This window comes from Balaenoptera ricei, chromosome 1, assembly GCF_028023285.1.
Source record: "Balaenoptera ricei isolate mBalRic1 chromosome 1, mBalRic1.hap2, whole genome shotgun sequence".
Lineage (NCBI taxonomy): Eukaryota > Metazoa > Chordata > Mammalia > Artiodactyla > Balaenopteridae > Balaenoptera > Balaenoptera ricei.
Window position 1 is genome coordinate 60738379 of NC_082639.1, and position 15165 is coordinate 60753543.

The 15165-nt window shown below is 36.2% G+C and overlaps 1 protein-coding gene across 5 annotated transcripts in view; it reads left to right on the plus strand.

Moving 5' to 3' along the window:
• Nucleotides 1-15165, plus strand: part of SRSF11 (serine and arginine rich splicing factor 11) — a 46399-nt gene that overhangs the window by 2848 nt on the left and 28386 nt on the right. For 2 of the 5 annotated variants that reach the window (XM_059924370.1, XM_059924371.1), the window contains exon 2: nt 10336-10557. In XM_059924370.1, the coding sequence (XP_059780353.1) occupies nt 10361-10557 (197 nt within the window). In that variant the 5' untranslated portion in view covers nt 10336-10360. Of the gene's footprint in view, nt 1-10115; nt 10558-15165 lie in introns of those variants that run through there. The other 3 variants (XM_059924361.1, XM_059924363.1, XM_059924367.1) reach the window with 3 other exon arrangements.

Here is a 15165-nt window from a genome sequence, read left to right on the forward strand (position 1 = left end):
AGAACATTGCCTTATCTGTGAGAACTGCTGTTTTATGCTAACGTTATTTATTGAGAGAACATTCTACTTTTTAACACTGTCATTATTGACTGGAGCTGTTGGACCTAACATGTATTGCTTATTAAGTATTCTTTGAGTTGAATTTTTTACATTCTCATATGCTTATTATTCAAAGTTTTCTTTCTGTGTTTGTCCTTACTCTATAAATAAGTTGGTTTGAATTATCAAAATTGAGAGCAAAATTATATTGCACATGGACTCCTCGTGTTTTAAATATTCAACTTTAATGGTGCTTGTTACACATCTTTAGTTTCCTTTGAAAATTGCATTTTGCCCATTTGTTTTCCATTTAGGCTTATAACTGCCAACTTAAAAGTAGTCAGTAGAAAACATGCTGTTTCCTTGAAGGTAGTACATATTTTGCATATTTATTCATAGTTTCAAGTGTGGCTTTGAATTGTATTTTGTTGTCATTGGAGCTTTGTGTGGTAATTTTTTCTGGAGACAGTGCATTTTATTTTAGATTATTTATTTGTGCATCCTTTGTATGTTCCCTGTGCTTCCCTTTCTTACTTTTGAATCAGGAAGCAGTGAGCTTGCTCTAGGAGGTTTAATATTTGATATAAATGTTGTCTTCTATTTCTCTCTACTTTCAGTGTAAAAGAATTACAGTCCACTAGCTTTAGGAAAATATTTTTACTTTCCTCTTATAAAACGGCTTTTACATTGCTAATGTTTTTCACATGAAGTGGAAGAAGTAGTTTTTTTTTGTTTGTTGTTTTATCTGAATTACTTTTAGTTTTTTTTGTTTGTTTATAGTTTGTTTAAAAAAAAGCTAGAACACAGGTGGTGGTTGTAAAGCAGTCGCTTATGTCACTAAGTAAAAAGCACTTATGGTATTATTTCTTTTTCTAAAATCAGCTGAAAATATTTCCCATTATCCCTAGTGATTCTTACTCCTAACATTTAATAGCTGTTTTCTTGATCATTTTTCCAAGATTAATGTGTTGTGTGATTTCAAGTCTAATTTTAACATCAGTTGTATAGGTTTTATGAATTTGTTTAAAGTAGTAAAGTAATACAGAGATAAAATTAGGGCACCAAATCTGAGAATGTACTTCATAATACTATTCTTTCTTTGTGTTAACAGATACAAAACCACTATCAAATAAATCTGTTTAAAGAAAAATCATTTTAATCAAAATCCACTATTTTAAAATTTGACTTTATATCACCGCTGCCAACATTTTTATTCTCTTGGATTTGGCTTGCCACTCCATTTGCTCAATACTTCAAAAAGAGACATTAAATGATTATACATGGTAAATGTTCTATATAAGCAAACGTCCCCAACAGTTTTAATGAGACAAGATATGGCCCCTGAGACTTTATTCTTAGTACCAACTGAAGTTGATACGGGGGAAATAGTAATAATTTGATAGTTTGTTGACATTCACAATTGATAGATTTTTATTTAAAAATTTGATTGTTAAATTTGGAAGTGGAGTATTTATACTCACAATTGCAATTAAGAAAAATGTTAGCTTAACTTTCAAAATACCTTCAAGAGTGTCCACTACTTTTTTTCTACATCATTTTTTTTTCCATCCTTTAAAATATCACAGTTACATATACTTAAGTGATTTGAATGGTACTGTTATTGGGGGGGTTGAAATACTAGTGAACGTTTAAATACTTGGTCTCCACAGTGCAAATCTGTGAACCCAGAGCTTTTGCTCTTCATCTTTGTAGAGATGCATGTTTTGCACTCATCACTAAATTTATCTGCCGTTAATAAAGCTTTGATTTTTTTCCATTATAGAGCTGCTGACCTTTTTGCTTCTCTTTTGATTCCTCGTTTCCTAAAAAGTTACCTTTCCACCATCTCTTCCTTCTTTCACAATAATTATTTGATCAATGTCTCCACATGCTTTAGACGTCAACATGAGCTAATTGTGGCTTGAAACTAACTGCAGTTCATAGTTAAAAGTGGCTGAGATGGAAATTGAAGGAAAAAAGCATTGTGGCCTTTTGCTTTAGCGTGTATCAAAAATTCATACTGTTTTGTGTATTTACTTTTTTTTTTTTTTTAATCGGTGCTTTGGTTATTTGATAGTCTGTTGCTCCGACCCATGTCACAGTACTTTTAAGATTGATCAAGCATATGTGGAGTTGTTTGTCTTTTGAAAATTAGAATAGCAATCTTGCTCTAAAAATATGGAAAAGTAATTGAAGCCTTCCTAGAAAGAGTTTTCCATGAAGCATTTGTGTTTTATCAAAAAAGGAATGTTTTGTTTAGCTGTCATCTATCTACACATGCTATTGGTAAAGTGCTGCTTTAGGAACAAAATGAATATGAAAATCTGAAATCTGTCATCATGTTTCCATTGCAGCAGCCTCTTAAAGGAGAAGGAGCATCTAATAATAGTATACTTCACATGTTTACTACCACTTACAAAGTATTTTCACATTTGACAGTAATGCTCTAAGGTTAGACCAAAAGTATTATTGTTTATTATTCATCTGTTGAAGAGAAGAGGAAGTGGAACACAGACTTTCTTGTAATGGTATATACCATTTGTTGAGTACCTATGTCCTGGGCACTGTGCTAGGTGTTTCGTATCCATAATATTTCTAATCTTAAAAACTTTAAGTGGTATCATTATCTCCATTTTTCACATAAGGAAATTGAGGCTCACATTGCCTATTACAGTAGTTGAGAACATGCATAGGGGAATGGGAATGAGGGACTTCTACTTTTTTACACTCATATAGTTTTAATATTTTACATTTTGCGTTTATTAGTTTATAATCTTTTTTAAAAAAATATGCCACCAAAAGCCTATATTAAAATGTGGGATCTTAAGTAAGAAACTCCTCTCACTATATAAATTAACTCTTTTGATTCATATCTTTCATGTAAATGATGAAGTAGTAATAGTCCAAGATACTAGCCTAAAATAGAGTGATGGTATAAAATGGAACACAGTTGAGGTAAACATTTTTCAAACTGAAAGTTTTTAAATTGTAGATTAGGGATAATAATAGTAGTTGATATTTATGTTTTCTAAGCAATTGTATTCTCACTTCATCCAAAAAACAACCCGGTGAGTTGGACATTATTATTATCCTCATTGTTCAAATGAGGAAATTGAAGCACAAAGTAAAGAGCCAAAGATTGCAAATACCTTAATTGGTGGCAGAGCCCCTTTGGTTTGACTCTAGGCCTGCATTCTTAATCACTGTAGCACCTTTTAAGTGTTGTGAGGATTAAAGCACATTTTAAAAGCATTCAGTTAATGCAGATCCTCAAATTACTGAGTTGAGTACACTTTCGGTTTTACCAGTTTCATAAGACTCTTTAGAAATAATTTTCCTTCATGATGAGAAAGTTAATTTTATAGCGTAAGGGGAAAAAGAGCTCAAATTGTGCAGATATCTAATTTCTTGATCAGGCAAAACTCTTTAGTATTAAAATGCTTGAAACTATTTACTTAGAATAAAGATACATGTAAGTACTGGATTTTTTTTTTTTTTAAATTATGAAGCAGTCCCTGAAATGGCCTTTTCTCAGTTGAGACTAAAAAAATCTCATATAACATAGAGGATAGCAGTGAGTAGTCAGTACCTGGAGCTTTCCCCTCCAAGTATGTCTGTTGACCCTATTCAATCCAAACGCCAATAAATCTGTTACAAATAAATTGATTGTGATTGTATGGACCACAGCTGAGAGTACTGTGCATCTGGCTATAGGCAACAGTATCCTAATACTCTAAATCCTTTTCTCTCTATGTTAATCATAAAAACAAACTTTGAAAAATGAAATGAAAAATACAGATTTTTGCCTACAGTTTCAAGGTGTTCACAGACCCTATGCTGTCAGTTTTAAAATGCAGATATAGAATCTCTGCTATTGACAGACAATATAAGTTAACAAAACAAGTATTTGGAAGTAAGTAGACTTTTTCTGTTCTGGTGTGTGTCTGTCCATCCATCTGTCCATCAGCCCCCTAATGCTAACTTATCCTTTAGTCTCTCCCCTTCATTTTAGATGGAGCAGAAAAGGGAGTGTGGGATTTACAATTATGATTTTAAAATAGATACTAATCATTATAGAATCATCTAATTAATAGAATTAGAAATAGAAGAGAAATACAATTATCTAATTTGTAGAAGAAGAAATACAGAACAGATCTGCAGGTAAGTTTGGTTTTTTTTAAGTTATGGTTTGTAAGCAGCAATTTATTTCCCATGTTTTTCTTACTGCTTTCTATAGCTCTGGGGGGAAAATGTATAGCCAAATACTTTGAGAGTTTCTCAACCAAACTTCCTTGTAAATCTAACAAATGCATTCCTGCCTTCATTCACCAAGCCTTTGTTGAGTAGATTGTATTAAAGCTTCTAGCACACAGATGATACTCAGTAAGTTTTTGTCAAATGCTTACTTTGTTCCAGTAAAATATTGTTGGATATCAGAAACACAGAGATGAATACATTGCCTTCCCTGTCCTCAAAAAGTATATTTGGTAGAGGGAAAGAGCTGTCTAACAACTAATTTGGTAAAAGACCTGTTGCTGGTGCAGATTTGCAAAATTGTGTCAATTTACGGCAGCGGTCCCCAACCTTTTTGGTATCAGGGACCGGTTTCATGGAAGACAGTTTTTCCACAGACCGGGAGGGCAGGGGGTGGGGAGGGTGGGGTGGGGGGGAGGGGTGGTTTCGGGATGATTCAGGCACATTACATTTATTGTGCACTTTATTTCTATTATTATTACATTGTAATATATAAGGAAATAATTATACAACTCACCATAATGCAGAATCAGTGGGACCCCTGAGCTTGTTTTCCTGCAACTAGGTGGTCCTATCTGGGGGTGATGGGAGACAGTGACACCTGAAGTATGTTGCTTATGTCCAGTCTACTCTGTAAGATGCAGCTAAATTGTCACTTGCCGCTCACTGATAGGTTTTGATATGAGTCTGCAAGCAATTGACTTATTATGGTCTCTGTGCAGTCAAACCTCTCTGCTAATGATAATCTGTATTTGCAGCCACTCCCCAGCGCTAGCATCACGGCCTCAGCTCCACCTCAGATCATCAGGCATTAGATCCTCATAAGGAACACGCAACCTAGATCCTTCGCATGCGCAGTTCACAGTAGGGTTTGCGCTCCTATGAGAATCTAATGCTGCCACTGATCTGACAGAAGGCGGAGCTCAGGCGGTAATGCGAGTGATGGGGAGCGGCTGTAAATACAGATGAAGCTTCGCTCCCTTGCCCACTGCTCACCTCCTGCTGTGCGACCCGGTTCCTAACAGGCCGTGGACCCATAGCGGTCGTGGCCTGGGGATTGGGGACCCCTGATTTAGAGGACTCTACAGTCTTTTCCAATAGTGTGAACAAAGGTGGCTAACAGTAACAGGTAAGTTGACTTACCCAACTGGGAACATGGTGTCCAGTGGGTAGAGTTATTGTACATACCTATGGCTATTCTATCTTTTAATTAAAGAATTTCCATCTAAATACATGAGGTCTTTTTCTTTTCCTTAGAAATATCTTTATTGCAATTGTTCTTTTTCCCAGTTTTATTGAGATATAATTGACATACAGCACTGTATAAGTTTTAAGTGTACAGCATCACAATTTTACTTACCTATATCTTGAAATGATTACAACAAAGTTAGTTAATATCCATCATCACATATAGATAGAAAATAAAAGAAAAAGAAAAAAAAACTTTTTCCTCGTGATGAGAATGCTTAGAATTTATTCTCTCAGCAACTTTCGTATATATCATACAGCATTGTTAAGTATACCTATGTCATACATTATATCATAAGTACTTATTTATCTTATAACTGGAAGTTTGTACCACTTGACCACCTTCTTCTCATTCTTCCTCCCCTCACCCCCATCTCTGATAACCACAGATCTGATCTCTTTTTCTGTGAGTTTGGTTTTGTTTCTTTGTTTTTTAGATATAACTTCTTTATCTATTCATCCATTGATGGACACTTTCCATGTCTTGGCTATTGTATATAATGCTGCTATGAACATGGGGATACAGACATCTCAACATGGTGTTTCCGTTTCCATAGTGGCTGCACCAACTTACATTCTTACCAGTAGTGCACAAGGGTTCCCTTTTCTCCACATCCTCCTCAACTTTTGTTATCTCTTGCCTTTTTGATGCTAGTCATTCTAACAGATGTGAGGTGTTTTGGAGTTCCCTGTATATTTTAGATATTAACCCCTTATCAGATATATGGTTTGTACATATTTTCTCCTGTTCCATAGGTTGTCTTTTCATTTTATTGATGGTTTTCTTTGCTGTACAGAAGCTTTTTAGTTTGATGTAGTCCCACTTGTTTATTTTTAATTTTGTTGCTTATGCTTTCGACGTTCAAAATATCGTTCCCAAGTCCTACATCAGGGAACTTTTTTCCTATGCTTTCTTCTAGGAGTTTTATTGCTTCAGGTGTTACATTTAAGTCTTTAGTCCATTTCAAATTAATTTTTGTGAGTGGTGTAAGATAGGGGTGTAATTTCATTCTTTTATACATGAGATCTTTTAGAACCTTGATACTGGAAAGAACTAAAGCTTGTTCATTATGACTGATAGGATTGGTACTGTTTTGAGGATTTGCATAAAGTATTATTTTCTAATATTCTTTAAGAGACTTTCTTTCCAATATCAAGCACCTCTTTAAATTTTTCTTAGTGTGGTGGTAGCAGCAGTTCCCCACCTGTGAGCCATAGGGCACTACTATGGGGAGTCTTATTTTTCATATTTCAAAAGCCTATCAGAAATTATGCACTATAATATGCATGTATAGGCCAAACATGACTAATAGGCCATAATATGACTAAAGAGGCCAAAATGACAGGTCACTTTTTGCTTTGGAAATAGCATCAACCATTAGTAAGATTGGTAATAATCTTCATTCAAATATAACTGGAAGCCTTCCCAAACCCACTCCCAAAAGTGAGCAGTGGCTCTTCCGTATGCATGCTTCTTTCACTTCACTTTCCACATGATACTGACAGAATTTTCTTATAAGTCTCTCTCTGAAATATAAACTGTAAAGCATTTAATCAACAAAGAAAATGGTCTTCCTACTTTCCTTGAAAGCTTCAAACTTGTTCTCACCCTGAGTACCTTTCTAATTGGCTATTTCCTCTGCTTGGATTGCTCTTCTGCCAGAAATTCAAATGGCTTGCTTCCTCCTTTTAATAAAGTTTCAGCTCAGATAACACCTTCTCCCCCATCTCCTATCCTGGTTTATTTTCATCACAGCACATTACTCCCTTACGTCTTTGTTTTTGTATTGAGAGTTTGCCATACCGAACCTGGCGTTTCATGAGATCAGGAACATTGCCTATCTTTTGTCTCTGCTGTATTTCTAGGGGCTAGGAAAATCCTGAAACAGCAGGGGCATAATAATATTTGAAGGAATTTGTGAGGGTTTTTTTTTTTTTTTTAACATTTTCATGATACTGGGGTTAAAGTAAATAAGACAGGCATGATACTTGTCTCCAGGTTCTGTACTTTTTATAGTCTTGTTTAATTGGGAGCCTAAATAAACCTAAAGTGATTTAATACTAGTATAGATTGGATATATTTATTTGCTTTCCTATGTTAGTTATTTGCCTTTAGCTATTTCATTTCTATGGGAAACAGACAATAATAACACAAAATAGTTACTTAGTTATTTAATCTATTTATTAGACCTAAAAGGATCTTCAAAATTATGATTCAGCTCCTCACTCAGCTTCTGACTGAAGTAGGTTCTTAGAAGTGAAGTGAAATTTCCTCAAATCACACTTAATTAATAACAAGGTAGTATTTTATTTTAAGCCAGTCTTCTGGCTGTAAGTCCAGTATTTTTTTTTTTAAGCTGCTAGATGATTTGAAAATAAAATATTCAGAAATCCTCCTTATTAGAACGATTCTTTTTTTGCCACTGTTTCTCCATATGGAAGCACCATCTATTTGTGTGTTCAGTTAAGTTTTTATGTATAACCTGGTTTCTGAGGACTTAAAATTTATCTTATCACAGAACTATGTTTTTCTTTGGCTTGAATTTGTAATTTTAATTATGTAATATGTCAAACATACAGAAAAGTGTGGAATAATAGAAAAGATTTCTGTGTATCCACCCCAGAGAATAAAAAGATGTTAACATTAAAAAAAAAAAAAGACAGGCATGAACCCTGCCCCTGAATTATTTGCCCTTTTGTCATAGAACATTGTAGCCACTTCTAATAAGAATTAAATGTATCAAGTGACAGAACTGAAACAATTTAGTAAGCTGTTTGATGCCATTTATTCAAAGGAAAACAATCCATGGATTGGGAGAGTGCAGTGCCTGACAAGCATGGAGCATTCTTCACAAGGGATTTGGGGCAAGAGGGAGTTTTATAAAGAATTAGAAGCAGCATCGGCCAAGAGGGGGAGAATTTCTTCATAAGGCTAGCAGGTCCTATTTTCTAGGGCAAGGTAATCTAGCTAAAACTGAGTTGGAGGATTGCGATTTGCTATGTTAGGTTTCTTTGGCAGGTGTTTCCTGTAAGTGCTGGCTGACTTAGGTTTAGATTTGTTACATGGGCTGGGCTACTGTGGCGGCCTCCATTTTGTGGGTACTGATACACTAATTTATCAAACTGTTAAGAATCTGTATTTGGCAGTTACATATGTCTGATTCAAAATAAGAAAATTAATCATCTGGCATCTTTTATATTCACAGATCAGCATTTATGAATGACATGCAATTAATTGTAATTTGTAATTTTGCTAGGCTTGTATTCAACCTAACCATCCCTTTGTATAAGAACTAGCAGAAATGATGTAACTAGTAAGAAAACCTAGCCAATTGGCTCTACATCAAAATCTCAGTAACTTTAGTTTCTAATCTCTAACAAATTATGCTCTCAGTTGCATTATTCCGTAGAAGTATTTACTAAAGAAAATATTGTATAAGTCCTCAGATTTTGGCCTCCAGAAATATTTAGGATCAAGTAAATTTTTAACAATTGTCTTAGAATAAATGACAGTCATTAAGACATATTTGTGCATGTGTTCAACACATTTATTGGGCATTGACTGTGACAGACATTGTGCTAGGTCCTAAACTGACCCAGAAAACTCAGAGCTTTGTGGGGGACATGTCAGTATAACAAATATATATACCTCTGTTGTTGAGTGGCGAGAAGGAAACCCTAACTGCTTGCAGAAGTTGTGTCAGTGAGGCAAGGAAGGCCCTATGGGGGATAGCAGTTAGATAAAATTAGGGAGGTCATTAATAATTTGTGTAAAGGCACTGTGAAATAAAAGATTTTGTCAGGTTTGGGAACTGCAAGTCATTGGATAACACTGGATGAAAGTGGGAGAATAATTCACATGAGCTTGAAAAATTAGGCAAGGATCTTTTTATGATCAAAAGCTTCAAAATTATTTTAAGCAAGAATATGCATGTAAAGCAGGTTTTTCTGTAGAAATTTTAGATCACATACTTGTACATATTCAGGTACTGTAAAATGTTCTTTAAAAAAGTGAATTTGTATCGCTTCTCGGCCTTTTGGCTAAGATCAAGTGTAAAAGAGTGAATTTGTGAAATTAGCTTATAAAGCACTAGTGAGTGTAACATTAAAATATTTTTTTTCTGAAGATTTTAGTGGGAAAGCAAATTCGTCACAAATTCAGGGTTATAAAGATGTGTGTAAAGATTTAGAAAATTTTATAGTGGTAGGGAGGAAAATCTTGATAGCTAGGGTGTAAATTTCATTAGTAACTGGACAGATCTGTAGAAGATACTCTGTACAAAGAAAGAAATATCGTGGGCATATTTAATAAGAATAGTTGCTCAAGTATGCATGCAGTTTTTTGCCGGGGAGTGGAGGCTTGGTTTAAAAAAAAAAAAAAAAAGTTAATGCCTTCCACTTTTCTTGTCTTTAAAAGAAAAAAGGGAGCCGAGAGGGATGGAGATGACTCCTTTCACTAGACCGCGGTGCCTCTCGCGTTTCTCCGGCTGTGAGTGAGGCTTGCTGGGCCGGCACGGGGCGGAGCCGATGATGACGCGCCCTTGCGCCGCAAGGCATTGTGGGGAGCTCGGGCCGCGAGTAAGGTGGTTGGAGCGAGGTGGGGGCGGCCGTTTGTTTTCTCGTGGTCTCGAGCTCGCGCGGTCTCTTCGTTCCCCGCGGCGACCGGCGGGGCGGAGAAACGGCGGCGACGGCAGCAGCGGCTGCAGTTTCGGACACCGTCCTGTCCCCTCTCCGGCGAACCGGTTCCTCTTCCCCCTCCCTCTCACTGTTTGTTGTGTGTTTGATGTGTTAAAGCAGGAGCGAGTACGCGAGCAGCGCCATGAGCAACACTACCATCGTCCCCAGCACTGCGGGCCCGGGCCCCAGCGGCGGGCCGGGGGGCGGAGGCGGCGGCGGAGGCGGCGGCACCGAGGTAATCCAGGTGACTAATGTCTCCCCGAGCGCTAGCTCTGAGCAGATGCGGACCCTCTTCGGTTTCCTAGGGAAGATCGACGAACTGCGCCTCTTCCCGCCTGAGTGAGTATCGTCCACCATCACGGTTTTTGCTAACTCCTGCTCAGCCTGGGCCTAACGCACAGCATTTCCTGCAGGCCCTTGTTCATGCTTCCCTGGACTAGGCTGCTTTAGTTGAGGTTGCCTATTGCGTTTACTTATGCAAGCAATCTGTGCATTAGGCCTAATAATAATGCAGAGAGGCAGGGCCAGGGTTTGGGGGATTAGGAGACGCTTCTAATTTTGGGTTTTTTTTTTTTTTTTTCTTTTTCCTTAAATTGTGCCAGCGTGGTCGTTCTTTGGGCACTTAAATCAAGACAAACTGCCCACTTGATGTATTTTGTATATAGGTTAATCTCTTTATAAAAAACAAATGTTTGAATTTTTTGGAAAGTAACAAAAATATTCACTTCTATGTTAATTTGATGTTGAACTTTATAGGCTGTTGTTCACTTAATGCTAAATATTGTTTTTCAGTGATTCTGGCCCAGTGAACATAATTCAGAGTTAATACTCGTTTGGACAGACAATTAATTCAGTGAGCCTGAGTAGTTTTTAAAATGAGAAAATGAGTTATAGCTGAAATCTTGGGTTTTCCTTTGTTTAAATAATGTATATATTTATATTTCAGAATTGTTCTTCAGAAGGAATTCTGTAGAATGTTAAATTTTTTAATTTGGGGTATATGGTTTTTGTTTTTATCCTACAGTCTCATTTCTTATTTGTATCACAAAAGTATTGAATGAGTGCAGTAATTGTAAAGAAAAAAAAGCTCTGACAAAATGTGGTAAATATTAGAGCAAAAATTTGAAATAATAAAACAGTCCAGTGCTCTTTGGGAAGAGTGAAAATTCAGATTTTACTGTCAGTGGGTACTCAGTACCCGCTGTACCATAAGAGTTTTATGATGTCACTTAAGTACTAAACAGGAAATTGGAATCCTCAAGGAATCCACGGTTGTGGATGTAATAAATCGTTAACCTCTGTACACTTTTCTAAAATAATTAATGGAAGTTGATCATACTGCGGTATTTAAGTATTACTGTATTTCATCACTTTCTACTTGAAGTATTTTCAGATGATTATTAGTGTTTGCAAGTGTTGTGTTGTCTTTAATTTTGAGGGAATATACATGTGGAGGGAGATTTCAGAGTAATTTACATGAAGTGTAGACATCTAGGAACAAACATGTTTTTGTTACAGTTATTTTGAACAGAAATTTGCTTTGACAGTGAAGGACAAATAGCTTTCATAATAGGAACTTATAGATGTTTTGCTGTTATTTTCTCACAACATACCCTTTATTAAATTGTTACTAAAATTAATAAACAGTAAAATGGCAGAAAATAAAAGTGACACATCTGATTATTATCAGTGACTTGATTGTAATCTTTTTGTTTCTCAAAGTATGTGAGATACTGGATTTATTTATGAAAAAATTATTTCTGGTCCAGCAAGTCATTAAGAACTTTTTTGTAGTTGCTGACTGTAAAATGCTTTTATTTTGAAGGTGTTCTTTTTATGATACTTTTATAAAAAGATGACAAAGAAGTGTGGGATGTTTACTGGATCTTTTACCTAATGTATGGTCCATATATTAGAGGGAGTCATGATGGAACAGTCTGGCTTTTGATTTGTAGTCAAAGGAGTGGTTCCATCATAACCAGGAGAGTTTTGTGTACCAGGTAACATGATCTGGGGTGCTATGCATTAAGAGGATTCTTTCCCCTATATTGGGAGGAATAGATAAATATTGACACATTTTTGCTCTTTGACTCCTTCATATATGCTCCCACATACAGATCATTTTCTCTTCTGAAAGTGTATACGGTAACAATATAGTGAATGTTACGTTGCCTAGTGGCTTTTCCAGTTTGAATAGTGTGAATGTAGATGCTTACTTTTGTTCATTTAACATTGTTGTTTTTTTAACTAAGCCTCAGTAGCTAATCTGACCTGCACAATTTGGAAATACTTTATTGACAATTTCTTTAAGCTCGCTACAGTTTTCAACAGTAGTTTGCTGGGGATAATGTGCTATGGAGTCCCTAGCAGTCTAAGAGGGGTTCATCATTCCAAAAATACTACAAAAATTTACCCTTATTCGTAGAATAAGATTGAATGACTCGGATCACTTAAAATTCTATTGATTGTAAACACATTTGGTGTTTGATTTTTTTTTTTTTTTCTTTTAATGGGTATGTGTGTATTTCTCCCAAAAGGTATTCTTATCCACCTGGAACTCTTATCCTAGATATGCCTGTGACAGGCTTGCTTTCTTTTGTTGCTCAAATGTCACCTAATCACACTATATAAAAATACAACACCCCTCCTCCCTGCCTTCTCTATTCAGTTTAACTGCTTTTTCTGTGTAGCACCATTCACCAACTTACAAGTTTAACTTCCTCCCTCTTCTAGAATGAGGTCCCTTGGGGTCATCAACATCACCCTAGGGGCATTTTTAAAGAACTTGCATGACTGAGCCCCAACCCACACCTGCTGAAACTAATTTCAGTTCTAAATGCCTGTTTGGGGGAAAAATTCCTAGGATCTGGGATTATGCCAGACATTTCACTGACAACCTCCTCAAGAAGGTGTCTCCCTTTGTTTCATTGTTGAACCATCTATTTCTTGGTTATTTTAAGCCAGAGATTGCTGGCTTATAATTTCACCCAGTGATAATACAATCTCTCTTCACAGGAAATAGTATTCTATCCCTCTCTTCAGTATGATAGCCCTACCTACAGCTATCTGAAAGCATCTGTCAGTGTTCCCTCATTCTTCCTTTTTAAAAGAAAACGTTACTTTGATTCTGGTTTTTCTTAAAATGAATATTGAAAATTCAACATGGTTTGTCTCTTGTATGGTAAATGCTTTCCTATTTTATCTTGCTCAGTCCTTACATATTCAGAAGAAGAAGGTATTTTACCCTGTTTTACAAATGAGTGAACTGTAATTCACATATGTTGTTCTGTATACGCAAGCCCCTCTACTAGTGTCAGAACTATTATTCGAACCCCAATGTTCTGATTCTTTTTTGCCACTTGATCAGGATTTCCTTGATTTAGCCAAACAACTTGTGAGTGGAATCATTCTTTTACGCCTAGTAGGTATTCTTCAAATGTTTGATTTTAGTGGGATTTCAGAGTGGAGAATGTAACAGGAGTCCTTACCAGGTAGTGATCCTTGAGACGAATATGCCAGTTACGCAGTAACTGAAGGCTACTTATAACACTGCAGATAAATTCATTACTAACTTTTCAGCGACCAAAAAGAGATACTTTAATGATCATATAAGTAACTTAGTATAGTTAGGTAAGGGAAAGAACATAGTTCACCTTTTAAAAATTTTTAAATAAATGCAACAATTTACTGTATTTCTTTAGAACTGGACAAGAGCACATGATGGAAAGGGCATATGAGGTCAACAGAGTTGTTAACTTTGCCACACACTTGCTGTTTTGCAGGGTTTAGGAGATGCTTAAGCTCAAAATTCTCTGCTCAGAAATGGTTAGCTCAGTATTAAGTTGGGGGTTGAAAGAACTTCTGACCCAAACCAGCAGTACTACTTTAGCAGGCACAAATATAAGCTGCGGATCTTGTTAAGAATCAGAGCCTTCCTGTAAAAAAAAAGGGATTCTCAGATTCAGTGGGCTTGAGATGGAAAAGAGTAATCTGAATTTTATGTGTGCATCTCAGAAGATTCTGAAACAACCCTTAGAGGTCACTTAAGAAAGTAGAGACAATACCACCACCAATCTTGCTCCTCAGTTCTTTTCAGCTGCACTGCCTCTTCTATATTAATTCTTAAAGATAAGGAGTAAAGACAGTCTTATTTGTAGCAGTGGTACTTGCACAAAATTCTAGGGTATGAAAATTAATTTCCAGTATCAATTCTTTATCTTAACATCTCTTTTATTAATTTTAACTGAGAAAGTATGACAGTATGCTTGTGGGACCAAATAGCAGTGGTTTTAAACAAGACCATTTAAAGTGGAGAGAAATTAATTATTTGGCCTTCTGAGTTGTCTTACTGTGACTGTCTTTTCCGTGATATTTAAATTGTTTGTATTTTGTCTTTACTTCACCACCACTTACAGGTTTGATATAGCCAAATAATGTTGCACAGACGTGAGTGGATAGAAAAAATGTGAATTATTTAAGATTGCCAAGTAAATGGAAATACATTGGGAGCATGTAGGCATACTTTCCTAATTTTTTTTTTTTAATTTTATTTATTTTTTGGCTGTGTTGGATCTCTGTTGCTGCGCGTGGGCTTTCTCTAGTTGCGGCGAGCGGGGGCTACTCGTTGTGGTGCGCAGGCTTCTCATTGCGGTGGCTTCTCTTGTTGCGGAACATGGGCTCTAGGCGCCCAAGCTTCAGTAGTTGTGGCTCGCGGGCTCTAGAGCACAGGCTCAGCAGTTGTGGCGCACGGGCTTAGTTGCTCCGTGGCATGTGGGATCTTCCCCGGATCAGGGCTTGAACCTGTGTCCCCTGAATTGGCAGGCGGATTCTTAACCACTGTGCCACCAGGGAAGCCCCCTACTTTTTTTAAAAGAAGTGTTATGTTTATATTCTTTTTTTTTTAATAAATTTATTTATTTATTTATTTATTTATATTTGGCTGTGTTG